The following is a 12,238-nucleotide window of genomic DNA, read 5'->3' as shown; positions in this document are numbered from 1 at the left end:
AACCCATACCCATCCAAGCTCTGAAGCTGGTAGAAAACACCACAGTGGCTTGCATCAGGTTTCTTCCCCCTCCACCGAATGCAGCAAAACATGTTATCACAAGCACTAAGCATGGGGATGATTTCCAACTGTATGCTCGAAGAAAGTTGCTCTAACCATATAGTTCTCATTTCTCCAGTTCTTACAGCCACAAGCTCTAATCCAGGGGTGTCAAACTCATTTGTTATGAGGGCCAGGTCTGAGATAAAGGAGACCTTGAGGGGCCAAGCCATATCAGCCTGGGCCATATCAGCCTGGTACCTATTTAAGATTAGGTAGCAGACAAACAGATATATATTTTTAAAAACCTAAAACATTGTGGGTTGTGGATGTGGATATGCCCTTCAGGCCTGCGCAGAGGAATTTTTTAGGTGAAGCGCAGTGTGCGCGGTACTGGCTCCACCCTTTCACCTGGGGGTCATCTGCCATGGCCCAGTAAGCCGGGACGCCGGCAGCGAGTCCTCCAGGTGGTAGGTGTTACATTAACGAGCTCTATCTGCCCGGGTTTGATGTTAGAGTTTTCCTTCTCTTAGGCTGGCGAGGTTGGTGGGCCCAGCCTGCCCATCCGGTTATACCGCCGGACAATTCGGTCGCACCATGACGTAGCAAACTCTGTGAAAACGGGGGGGACCAGCGAGAAGGTGTTGCTACGGATGCAGTAATGCAGGAGAGGCCATTGCAGTGACCATCTGCCAGGCATAGCCAGACAGTGACCACGCGGCGTTCACTACACCGGGAGAGGAGAGGCTATGTATTGCGCATACACTTTCCCTGGGGGGGTAGGATACCCAGAGGGAGCCCCCCCACCCCGCCCCCCCTAAACCTAAAACATACTTAAAACATTAGCACTGATTAGTCTTAAAGGTGCTTTCTTTGTATTTCTCCCATGGGATCCAGGGAACAGGCCAGAGGAAGCTTCTTCCTTCCCCGGGGGACCAGCAGGGGGAGAAGCCTCAGTCAATAGAAGGAAGAGAGGCTTGGCTCAGTAGCTCTGCTGTGATTGAGAGAGCCTGGCAAAGCAAGCTATTCCCCCCCTTCTTCCCCAAGGGAGGAGCCTCAGCCAATGGAGAAAATAGAGATTTTGCTCTGTAGCTCCTATGCTGTTATCCAGAAGGAAGCAAGAGAGAGTGAGAAGGAAGCAGATGATAGCCAGTTGCTCAGGGGCCTGATATGAGCCCTCTGGGGGTTTGATTCGGCCCCCGAACTGCATGTTTGACACCCCTGCTCTAATGAAAAGAGCTCCACATAGGGACAGCAACACGTCACTTTGTATCATGGTCTTAACATTTCTGAGCCTGTGGGCACCTTTGGAATTCTAACACAGCGTGCTGGGCACAGTAGCAACATGACTGCCACATGAGACAGAGCCAGATATAACACAGCTGCTGCAGAAGGTGGAACACACATGGAGGGGAAGCCAAATTGCAGGGGTAAACAGAGCTACTTATAAAAGTATATCTGGAGGAAAAAGAAGTATGAGAGACTGAAACTACACTGTAGTGGTAGTTGCCACTGAAACAACCTTCTTTAATCTGCATGGTGGATCAGATCTCTAATGATAACTAAGAAGCCCTGCTGGGCAAGTGCCCCATGTGGACCAACACACTTTCTAAAAATGTTTGGTGGGCACCAAGAAAGGTGTCGATTCATGCCATGGCTTCCACTAGCATCATGTTGAGGACCCCTGGTCTGTATAAAGCCATTCCCTCACTACCCACAGAAGTCAATGCAAGTCCATTGCAAAGCTGTATGTATGTGTTGTGGGGTACATGAGTACATTGGCTGTTCACTGGTTAGATCTTCTAGATGGCTGCTGAAAAGGGGTGAGCCACTACCTGGTTGAAGTTGTCCAGAGCCTTGTGAAGATTGGCATGCATCCCTGTTGGGGGCTCATTAGTGATTTTGATGGAATTTTCCAGGATCCCCTGAGGTATTATGTGGCCCTCTGACGAAACTGCAGGTTCGGCACTAATGAAGACACGGAATTCCAGATGACTGCCTTCACTGTGCTCCTCTAGCTTCTTCTCCAAAGAACTCAGCCACTTGGCCACCAGGTGGATGTTCTAGCAGGAAAAAAACAGGATTCAGCAGGTGGTTTTTACTCCAGCAGCCAGCAGCAGCCATGAGTGCTCCACCCACTCTAGCATCAAGATCAAGCACCTTGTTTAATAGCTCTCAACATTATCATTCTCTTTCACAGACATTAGCTGCATATAAAAGGATGCAGATTTTATACACTTTGAAATGCAAAACAATCAAGGCAAATCACTAGCAATTAAGGAAACATCTCAGAGTGTTTCTTGTTTTAAGGATTATGCTATTCAGTTTGTTAGAATAATGTACTGCCAGTAATGTACTGCCAGTAAAGTTATTTCTCCCAGACAAAACAAAGTTGCATAGGGAGCTGAAATAAAATTGCTTCATAATTTTCAATCAAATAATTCAGCCTTGAAATCTGAGTTCATTAGTAGAAAATCACATTTCACATCCCGCTCAATGGAGGTCATTTTAGATTTCCAGTGCTGATGCCTTTACTAACAATCCAATAATTAGACACACACATGACTTAATCAGATCATTGGTCCATCCTTAGTCAGAATTGTCTGTTCATACTGGCAGGCTGTGGCAGCAGCTCTCCAGGGTATTTCACATTGTTTACTGTGTGTGTGTTAAGTGTTGTCATGTCACAGCAACCCCAGCAAGGCACTTTCAAGGCAATAGAGAAGCAGAGGTGGTTTGCCATTGCCTTTCTCTGCAAAGTCTTTCTTTGTGGTCTGCCTTCCAAGCACTGATCCTGCTTAGCTTCCAAGATCTGACAAGATGAGGCTCTATCATGCCTGTCAAGCGCGCTTATTTCTGTAACATGTTTTTCTTCTAGAGAAAGAGCAGGTCACCAGCTCTCTTCTGCTCCCCACTTATTTACAACTATTGGGCAAGTAATAAATCCATCTGACCCAAGGATGTTTATACTACAGCCTGGCTGGCATTACTTTCAAGTCGCCTCTCCCACAGGTTCACACAGACAACTCTTATCTTCTACCAGAATAGTGTGAGAATGGTTGATGTTTCCAATAGCCAAAATTCCTTAGTAATAAAATAGATAGTTGTTTAGCAACCTTTGAACCCATGACTCAAGTATGCATCTGTATGGTAACCTTTGATGATATCCTATATAGCAACTGTGTAACTGTGTGTGGGTCATTACTTCCAAGGCTTGTGTCCTTGGTAGAGCTCCTGAGTTTCTAACAATAAAACAGCTTTGATTTAAAACAAAAGACTGTTTATTGAGGCTTGACAATGCCTCTTTCCCTCTGGCATTGCTTACCACCTGATCCCTTTAGCTGGAGATGCCAAGGATTGAACCCTTTTGCATGCCAAGCAGATGCTCTGCCATGGAGCCATTGCCCTGGGCCTCCATACTATTCTGCCATGCTGGTGGCTACTACCTTATTCAAGATTTAATTAAAAGTTTTCTAGAATCTCAACTTTGGAATATCCGTCCAGTTGAATGATGCTGTAAAATGAACGGGAAATTTGACAGGTGGTCTATGCCCCGTGACACAGAGTGTTAAAGCTGCAGTACTGCAGTCCTAAGGTCTGCTCACGATCTGAATTCGATCCCCAGCGGAAGCTGGGTTTTCAGGTAGCCGGCTCGAGGTTGACTCAGCCTTCCATCCTTTCAAGGTCGGTCAAATGAGTACCTAGCTTGCTGGGGAGAAAGTGTAGATGACTGGGGAAGGCAATGGCAAACCACCCCGTAAAAAGTCTGCCGTTGAAAGCAACGCCACCCCAGAGTCGGAAATGACTGGATGCTTGCACAGGGGACCTTTCCTTTCCTATAGCTAGTATTGATCCAGGTCTGAAGCAATAGTACAAAATTGGAGTCCAGTAGGCCAACAAAGTTTTATTGAGATGGTAAACTTTTGTGTACATGAAAGAATCCAGACCAAACTTGTTATTCTTTCAATTCATTAATTTCACTATTTTGCTATTGGATTCTAACTTTGTACTATTTTGCATGCTTGGCCACTACCCACAAGCTACATGTAGCACTGCTATCTGTACCCCATTTCATTGTCTGATGAAGTGTGCATGCACACAAAAGCTTACATTCTCAATAAAACTTTCTGTCTTCTTCTGTGTTTGCAACCCCTCCCAATTTAGAATCATCTGGAAATTTAATAAGCATTCCCTCTATTCCTTCACCCAAATCATTGATAAAGATGTTGAACAAACAGGTCCCAGGACAGATCCTTGAGGCACTCCACTTGTCACTCCTCTCCAAGAGGATGAGGAACCATTCACAAGCACTCTTTGGGTGCAATCTGTCAGCCAGTTACAGATCCACCTAATGGTAACAGGGTCCAAACCATATTTTACCAACTTGTCAACAAGGATAGTATGTGGAACTTTAATTGAAATTATGATCCATATAGCATGTTCAACCTGCATGGGATTTTACACAGTACAAAATGACATGTCCCTACCTCAAGAAGTTTACCATCTAAACATTTGACAGAAGGAAGATCACACAGGGAAGGGAGGGAGAAGGAGACAGAGATTAACAGAAGATGAATATGCATTATGTTATAGGTTTCATTTAAGAAGGGAAACAGAACATGAGGTCCCTCTCTCCTTTCAACGGCAACCTGAATGTGAACTGAACCTACTTGAATAAACGTAAGTTTTACTTTTTGCAATATACTTCTTGGGAGATTTTATTTACTGCACTCAATATCACATTCTATGACTGATTTAACTAAGTATTCTAATACTTACTATAGAATTTAGCTCATTCTGGTGCAGAATTTCTGTTATGCAGATATGGACTTTTGATTTCTTTCTTTTGTCACGAAAAAAAATTAAGAGGATTTGAACTGGCAAGAGGCACCTCTCAACAAGGAAGTATATTTTTTGCCAGGAATTCAGAAAATTAATCCTTTAATTCACTCATAGAGTAGGGGGTGCAAACATTAAAATCTCACAATATTCTGCTGTTCACCAGTTAGTCCGTTTATTGTAATTACCCATTGGCTGTTACAAGTCTACAAAAATCTTAAGGAAAAGCAAAGTAAACTAGACATTGATGAACATACAAAGTAAAGCAAAAGGGTATAACAACAGATGCAATACAATAGCAATAACAATGGAGATATACATATAAATCTACAAATCATCCCTTCGCATTGCAACCTTGGCACATATTTCCTTTGCTGCGAGGGCAAAAACTGAAACTTTCTGGAAGATATAGGCTGCTTCACCAAGAGAGAAGCTTTCAAAGGGGTTAATTCCCAATGCCTTTTTGCCATTTCTATGGAAACTACCACCCAGCTTCCAAACTGTGATAGTGACTGCTGGTTGCAGACATTCGGCCTTACCAAGAGATATCACATTATCTCCCTGACCTGTTGCATAATCAGCTGTCAGTCAATACTGATGTAACCACTTTCAGCAGTGGGAGCGTTGGGTATATTGGGCAAGTTTCTTCCCTGAAGTCATGAGATAATTAACTGTTTGTATATGCATGCTGATATCTTATCCAGTTCAGGGTTAGAGATCAATGGGATAGTTTCCACATATTTGCCACCACAGCTAGGTTTCTCAATATGCATAATTAACTTGTAATGGGATGCTCTAATTGGGTTGGACTGGAAAATAGGATTGAGTTTCAGTTTTATGGCCCTTTGTTCCTAGAATCTCTAGTCTAACTCACATGAGTTTTAGAAATCTCTGTGTTAAGATGTAGGTCAGAGTAGCTAGACAGGATGTTTTCCTGTATTGTTGTTTTGTTATTTTTCAACTCCCAGTAAACCCTCCCTTAATAGAAAGTAAAGTTTCTTGTTTAAGCTAATACATTTGCTTTGCTGCATTTTTATCTCTGCTACATTTACATTTTAGCCCTAACAGAGAGATTCAGAGACTACCAGCAGCTTTCTTAAAAACAAACATTACCTGCAGGATAACCCAATGTCCCTTCGCTGCAGCCAAGTCTAAGGCCTGTTCTGCCACCACCTCCTGGCCTTGCCCAAGTGAGACATTATGGAAATTCCTGTTATTAAATGTGTAGCCAAGTTTCTTCCCTGAAATGCAAAACAAACATTTTCAAATGTTAGTAAGAACATCTCGCGCAGTAGTAGGAGCGCATATATTACTGTGATCTCTTTAATGGTACCCAAGTATATTTATGTGCATAAATTAGGGTGTGATGCTGTTTCTATCAGATCTTCAAAGTCTTGATTAGTTTGATTAGTTTTTGATTCACTAGGTGCATGCAAAAGCAGGTGAGGTCAACCTCTGTACACCAAAAGCATAATCCCCTATAAAATCTAGAAGGACTGGCAAATTATAGCTAGGCTAGGTAAATTATAGCTAGGCAGATTTTAATAATTTTTTCTGCTATTCATTTTACCCTATTTAGAGGTATCTTTGTGGTCTATCAAGATTATCAAAGCAGGGAGAACTGCATCCAAGGGTAGTAAAAGAACTTCTGGGTGTAATTTTTGAGCCTCTGTCCATTATTTTTGAGAATACTTGGAGAACAGGTGAGGTGCCAGAAGATTGGAGGTGGGCAGATGTTGTCCACATCTTCAAGACAGGGGGAAAGAAGGATCCAAGTAACTACTGACCTGTCAGCTTGATATTTATACCTGGAAAAGTTTTAGAACAAATCATCAGTTAGTCCTTGAGCATTTAGAAACAATGACTGTGATCACTGAGAGCCAGCATGGGTTTCTCAAGAACAAGTCATGTCAGACTAATCTTCTCTCTCTCTCTCTCTCTTTTCAGAAAGTTATTACCTTGCTGGATTAGGGAATTGTGGTAGACATAGTTTATTTTGATTTCAGTAAGGCTTTTGATAAAGTTCCACATACTATCCTTGTTGACAAATTGTTAAAATGTCATTTGGAACCTATTACTGTGAGGTGGACTTGGAACAGGTTGAGAGCCAGTTTGGTATAGTGGTTAAGTGTGCAGACTCTTATCTGGGAGAACCGGGTTTGATTCCCCACTCCTCCACTAGCAGCTGCTGGAATGGCCTTGGGTTAGCCATAGCTCTGGAAGAGGTTGTCCTTGAAAGGGAAGCTGCTGTGAGAGCCCTCTCAGTCCCACCGACCTCACAGGGTGTCTGTTGTGGAGGGAGAAGATATAGGAGATTGTAAGCTGCTCTGAGTCTCTGATTCAGGGAGAAGGGTGGGGTATAAATCTGCAATTCTTCTTCTTCTTGACATATTGCACCCAAAGAGTGCTTGTGAATGGTTCCTCATCCTATTGGAGAGGAGTGACAAGTAGAGTGCCTCAAGGTTCTGTCCTGGGACCTGTTTTGTTCATCATCTTTATAAATGATCTGGTTGAAGGAATATAGGTGTCAGACTCTGTTCATTGATATTCTTCCTGAATGCTGATCACTAACCAGATTGATTAATAAAAATATATGCTTACTAACCCATACTAGTAGAGTAGGAGAGAGGGGGGGCAAGTAGGGGCTAGCCCAAGAGTAGCTTCCCAGGAATATCAAAGGTTATTAGGCAGTCTTTAAAGTAGAAGTGCCTGGCAAATTCTCAACTCCCCCCTAGAGGCAGCAAGGACATTGCCGCCGGGAAACGTAACTACCAACTGCAGAAGTTAAGGGGGAGCCGTGTGAAATGCCTCACATGCAAAGACAGCCTTTGTTTTGGGAATCGGGGGTAGTTGTGATTGCTTTGATGTATAATGTTAAATACCAATGACTCGAACTGCTAGCCATCAGTTCCAATGTCTTTCATGCTGAAGTAACTTTGGAGAATACAATAAACACAACTTTGTTTCAAATAACTAAGTCTGCTCATTTTGGGAACTTCAATGAACCTTCTCTGACAATAGGGAATGCTGATTTAATTTGCAGATGATACTAAATTGGGAGGGGTAGCAAAATACAAGGAAGAGGAAATATTGAATTTATACCCCACCCTATACTCTGAATCTCAGAGTGGCTTACAATCTCCTTTACCTTCTCCCCTCCCACAGCAGGCACCCAGTGAGGTAGATGGGACTGAGAGAGCTCTCCCAGAAGCTGCCCTTTCAGGGATAGCTTTTTGATAGCTATGGCTGACCCAAGGCCATTCCAGCAGCTATAAGTGAAGAAGCGGGGAATCAAACCCGGTTCTCCCAGATAAGAGTCTGTGCACTTAACCACTTAGCAAGAGCTATGGCTGACCCAAGGCCATTCCAGCAGCTATAAGTGAAGGAGTGGGGAATCAAACCCGGTTCTCCCAGATAAGAGTCTGCACGCTTAACCACTACACCAAACTGGCAGAGGTTTTTAAACAGAGGCTAGATATGCCATCAGACAGCAATGCTGATTCTGTGAATTTAGGCATATCATGAGAAGGAGGGCAGGAAGGGTTACATCAGTCCTTAGTTCTCATGGCCCTTTCTTACATGCCTATTCACCACTGTGGGGAGAGGCAGCAATTTTTCTCCAGGCTAGTTTTGCCAGGGATCCTGGAGAGTTTTTTCTTTCTTTTGTTTGTTATCTTCTGTGATTGGAGCAGTGGTCACTGTGTGTGTGTGGGGGGGGGGGAGGTGCTTGTGAATTTCCTGCATTGTGTAGGGGGTTGCTGTCAGACACTGGAATATAATTATGGTAACTGCTTAGCATAACTGACTCCATTTTCCTAGCATTGATACTAACCAAGAGAAAACTTGCTGAATATCAAAGTAAAGGTCACAGGATGTTACTAACAGTTGTTATGAACATTCCTTTCCCTGCAAACTAACAAAAGATACTTTCCTTTGAAGATAAGGGCCTCAGGGCTGGCAATTCGGCCATCCCTGTGAAGCAGCTAAACAAAGAGATAAGAGGAAGTACCCATGTGAAAGTTAGCACCCAGACTTAGCAATGTTTAGATGTGTGGGTTTTTGCATACCAAGCTTTGATGTAGAATTCTTTAAGTTATGTGCTCATGTGCAACAATGTATCAGTTCCAATCTCTCTTCCTTCAGATGTCATGAGTTCTCTAATAAAACCTATACTTTGTATCAAATCGAAGTCTGGTTGATCTGAAGTTCCATTGCCTGACATTTTGGAACTGATCCTTTTTTTTTTTTTTTTTTGAGTTTATGCGTGCCGGCTACTTTTAAGCCAGATGGCTGCAAAATTTCCGGAGAACGGAGAACCTACCAAACCAGTGGAAGAGCCGAAGACTCCCCCACACGTTACGGGGACAAGAGGCACGGGGGGATCCCCGTTGCAATTCCAAACGATCTTCCTCACTCCGAAGCAATGGAAGCCCCGCACCTCAACCGCCTTAATGGATGAGGCACCAGGTCGGCATGAGAAGCTACTTGCGAGGACAGACCAGGGTGAGAATCAGGGGGGAGACGGCAACCCAAAACGGGGAGCCGACCCGGACAGAGAGGATGGGAACCCCCCGAAGGGAGAAGAAATCTTCGAACGGATGTGTGACGAGATGAGAAGGTGGGCCAAAGACCTACGGAATGAGATCCAGGCAAACACAGTGCACATTGCTAGAGAGGTGCAACAGCAGCTTGACCAGCTACGCATCCACCCACTGCCAGACCCCGGAGTGCCAGACGCACCGCCTGGGGAACCGGCAGCACCCACCGCACCGCCAGCCCCACCCACGCCACCAGTGGGGCAGCCAGTGGGGCCGGCTGCCCCACAGCCCGTGGGACCCGGGCCTTGGGATGGGGGAAGAGGTCGAGGGCTGGATATCACTTTTGACGGAGACCATGAGGAAGTGGAATTCTTAACGATCCAGGGCAACAGCTACATGCACTATTGGGAAACACCTTCCCTGACGAGCCCAGCCGTGTGGACTACCTCGCATTGAAGCTGAAAGGAGCAGCCCGGAGATGGTACGTGAGCCTGTACAAGAATCGGGCCCCCGAGCTGACAAGTGTAGGAGGGTTCCTACAAGCGATGCTGCGCCAATATGAAGACCCCCTCCAGGAAACCCAGCACTGACCGCGCTGCACGAGATGCAACAGGGGTCGAAAACGGTGAGAGAGTATACAGCTGACTTCAGGGCCCACTGTGCGAGGGTCAGAGGCTGGAGCGAGTCGATGAAGATTGAAGCCTATCATAGAGGCCTCAACGCGAGCCTGCTGGACCGAGCCTTCCACCAAGCCCGCCCCACCACGCTGGTGGGGTGGATGCAGCTGGCCGGGGAGGTGGAGAAACATGAAGCACATCGCCCTTCAATGCCAACAGCAACAAGGGGCGAAGGGGGGAAGAGAAGCTCGGCTGGGAGCGAAGCCAGAGGCAAAGAAAGCCCAAGCCCGGGAGGGACCCCCAAACTGACAGGGGGCCAAAAATGTTACCATTGTGGAGACCCAGGGCACCTGGCCGTAAACTGCCCAGAAAAGCCTCGAGCACCCCCCCTGAACCCGAAGCCGACGGTGGCTGGACCAAAGAAGAACCCAGGAAAGCCCAAGGAGCCCAGTCGGGGCAGCGCCGCCATGTCGATGGCGATTGACGAGGATAGTATAATTGTTGAGGAGCTGAGCGATGAAGCGTGGGAACCGGAGCCGGCAGAAAACGAGAACGACCTGGACTAAAGGGTGCCGGGCAGCAGGTCACGGAAATTTCAGCACCTTTACGAGTGAGAATAACCGGGTCCCTACTATTCGTGCCCCTGACTTCATTAAACCCGAGACTTAAAAGATTTATGCACGCCCAGGCCTTGGTCGATTTGGGGTGCACCCGAGAGATCATAACCCCACAGCTCGCGGATGCCCTGGGACTAGCACGGAATGCCCTCCCCCACCTGATCCAATTTGAGCAGATGGATGGGTCGGCCATGAGAGGATAACCATGCACGGAGGAGACCCAGGGGCTACCCGTGGGTATTGAGGAACATTGAGAGGTGGAGGTATCCGTTATTGTCCCATCGTCCTCATTCAATGTGGTGTTAGGGGTCAGTTGGCTTGCGAGACACCAGCCCGACATACAATGGGGGGCACAAACTATAGACTTTACGGACCGACGGTACATGCACCATCACTGGCTGGGGAAATGGGGGCCAGCACTACCCCCTAAAAACGAGACTATGTGTGTGTCGGTGGAAGAGATCAGGTCGATACCTAAAGAGTATAGAGACCTGCAAAGGGTGTTTAGCGAGGAGGAAGCCAACGAGCTGCTACCCCACCGCAACACTGCCTGTGCGATCGAACTGATCCCGGGGCAGGAACTCCCCAAGGCAAAACTGTACTCCATGGGGTGGGCCAAGAAAGCAGAACTGAGAAAGTTAATTGAGAAAAATCTCAAAAGAGGGTTCATCAGAGCCGCGACAGCCCCTCACGTGGCCCCAGTCCTCTTCCGGAAGAAGAAGGACGGGAGCCTTAGACTTTGCACAGACTTTCGCGGGATAAATGGGATCTCGATGTCAAATGCCTATCCCATCCCACTAATTAAAGACTTACTCAGTACAGTATCGGAAGGATCCATTTTCACTAAATTGGACCTAAAGGATGCCTACTTCAGAGTAAGGATTAAGGAGGGGGATGAGTGGAAAATGGCGTTCAACACACCGATGGGGCAGTTTGAGTACTTAGAAATGCCATTTGGCCTTCAAGGGGCCCCCGGGGTTTTCATGAACTTTATCAATGAAGTACTCAGGGAATACCTGTACAAGGGGGTGGTAGTGTACCTGGATGATACCATTATCTATTCCAAAGATCTACCCTCCCACGTACAGCTGGTGAGAAAAGTGCTCTCCACTCTGTATGAGCACAAATTGTATGCAAAGTTGTCAAAATGTGAATTTCACCAAGCGGAACTGGACTATCTAGGGTTCCGGGTGTCGGGGAAGGGACTGGCAGTGGCCCCAGCCAAAATACAAGCTGTACTGGACTGTGAGGCCCCGAGGACGCGTAGACAGCTACAATCTTTCTTCGGGTTCGCAAATTTCTATAGGGGGTTCATCCAGGGGTTCGCCCAAGTGATGTTGCCCCTAACCGACCTACTTAAGACTAAAGGGTAAGGGTCGGAAGCGAAGAAACCCGGGGCGAAACTCCGATGGTCGCCGGAGTGCCAGGGGGCGTTTGAGCAATTTAAGAGACTATTCACAAGCGAACCCATCCTGGCCCACCCGAACGAACTTAAGCCCTTCATGGTCCAGTGCGACGCTTCCAATGTAGCTGTCGGAGCAATACTGATGCAGAAAGACAAGGAGGGGCGGTTAAGGCCATGCGCCTA

General features: G+C 46.2%; 1 protein-coding gene across 1 annotated transcript in view; it reads right to left on the bottom strand.

The window, feature by feature from the left end:
- Positions 1 to 12,238, bottom strand: part of DNAH9 (dynein axonemal heavy chain 9) — a 636,923-nt gene that overhangs the window by 86,686 nt on the left and 537,999 nt on the right. The window contains exons 63-64 of the mRNA XM_060238867.1: positions 5,992 to 6,119; positions 1,875 to 2,102 (exon numbers count right to left, since the gene is read on the bottom strand). Coding sequence (XP_060094850.1) covers positions 1,875 to 2,102; positions 5,992 to 6,119 — 356 coding nt within the window. The remainder of the gene's footprint in view (positions 1 to 1,874; positions 2,103 to 5,991; positions 6,120 to 12,238) is intronic.

This window comes from Heteronotia binoei, chromosome 5 (assembly GCF_032191835.1).
Source record: "Heteronotia binoei isolate CCM8104 ecotype False Entrance Well chromosome 5, APGP_CSIRO_Hbin_v1, whole genome shotgun sequence".
NCBI lineage: Eukaryota > Metazoa > Chordata > Lepidosauria > Squamata > Gekkonidae > Heteronotia > Heteronotia binoei.
The sequence above is the reverse complement of the archived record's forward strand: the minus strand, read 5'-3'. Positions and strand labels throughout refer to the sequence as shown.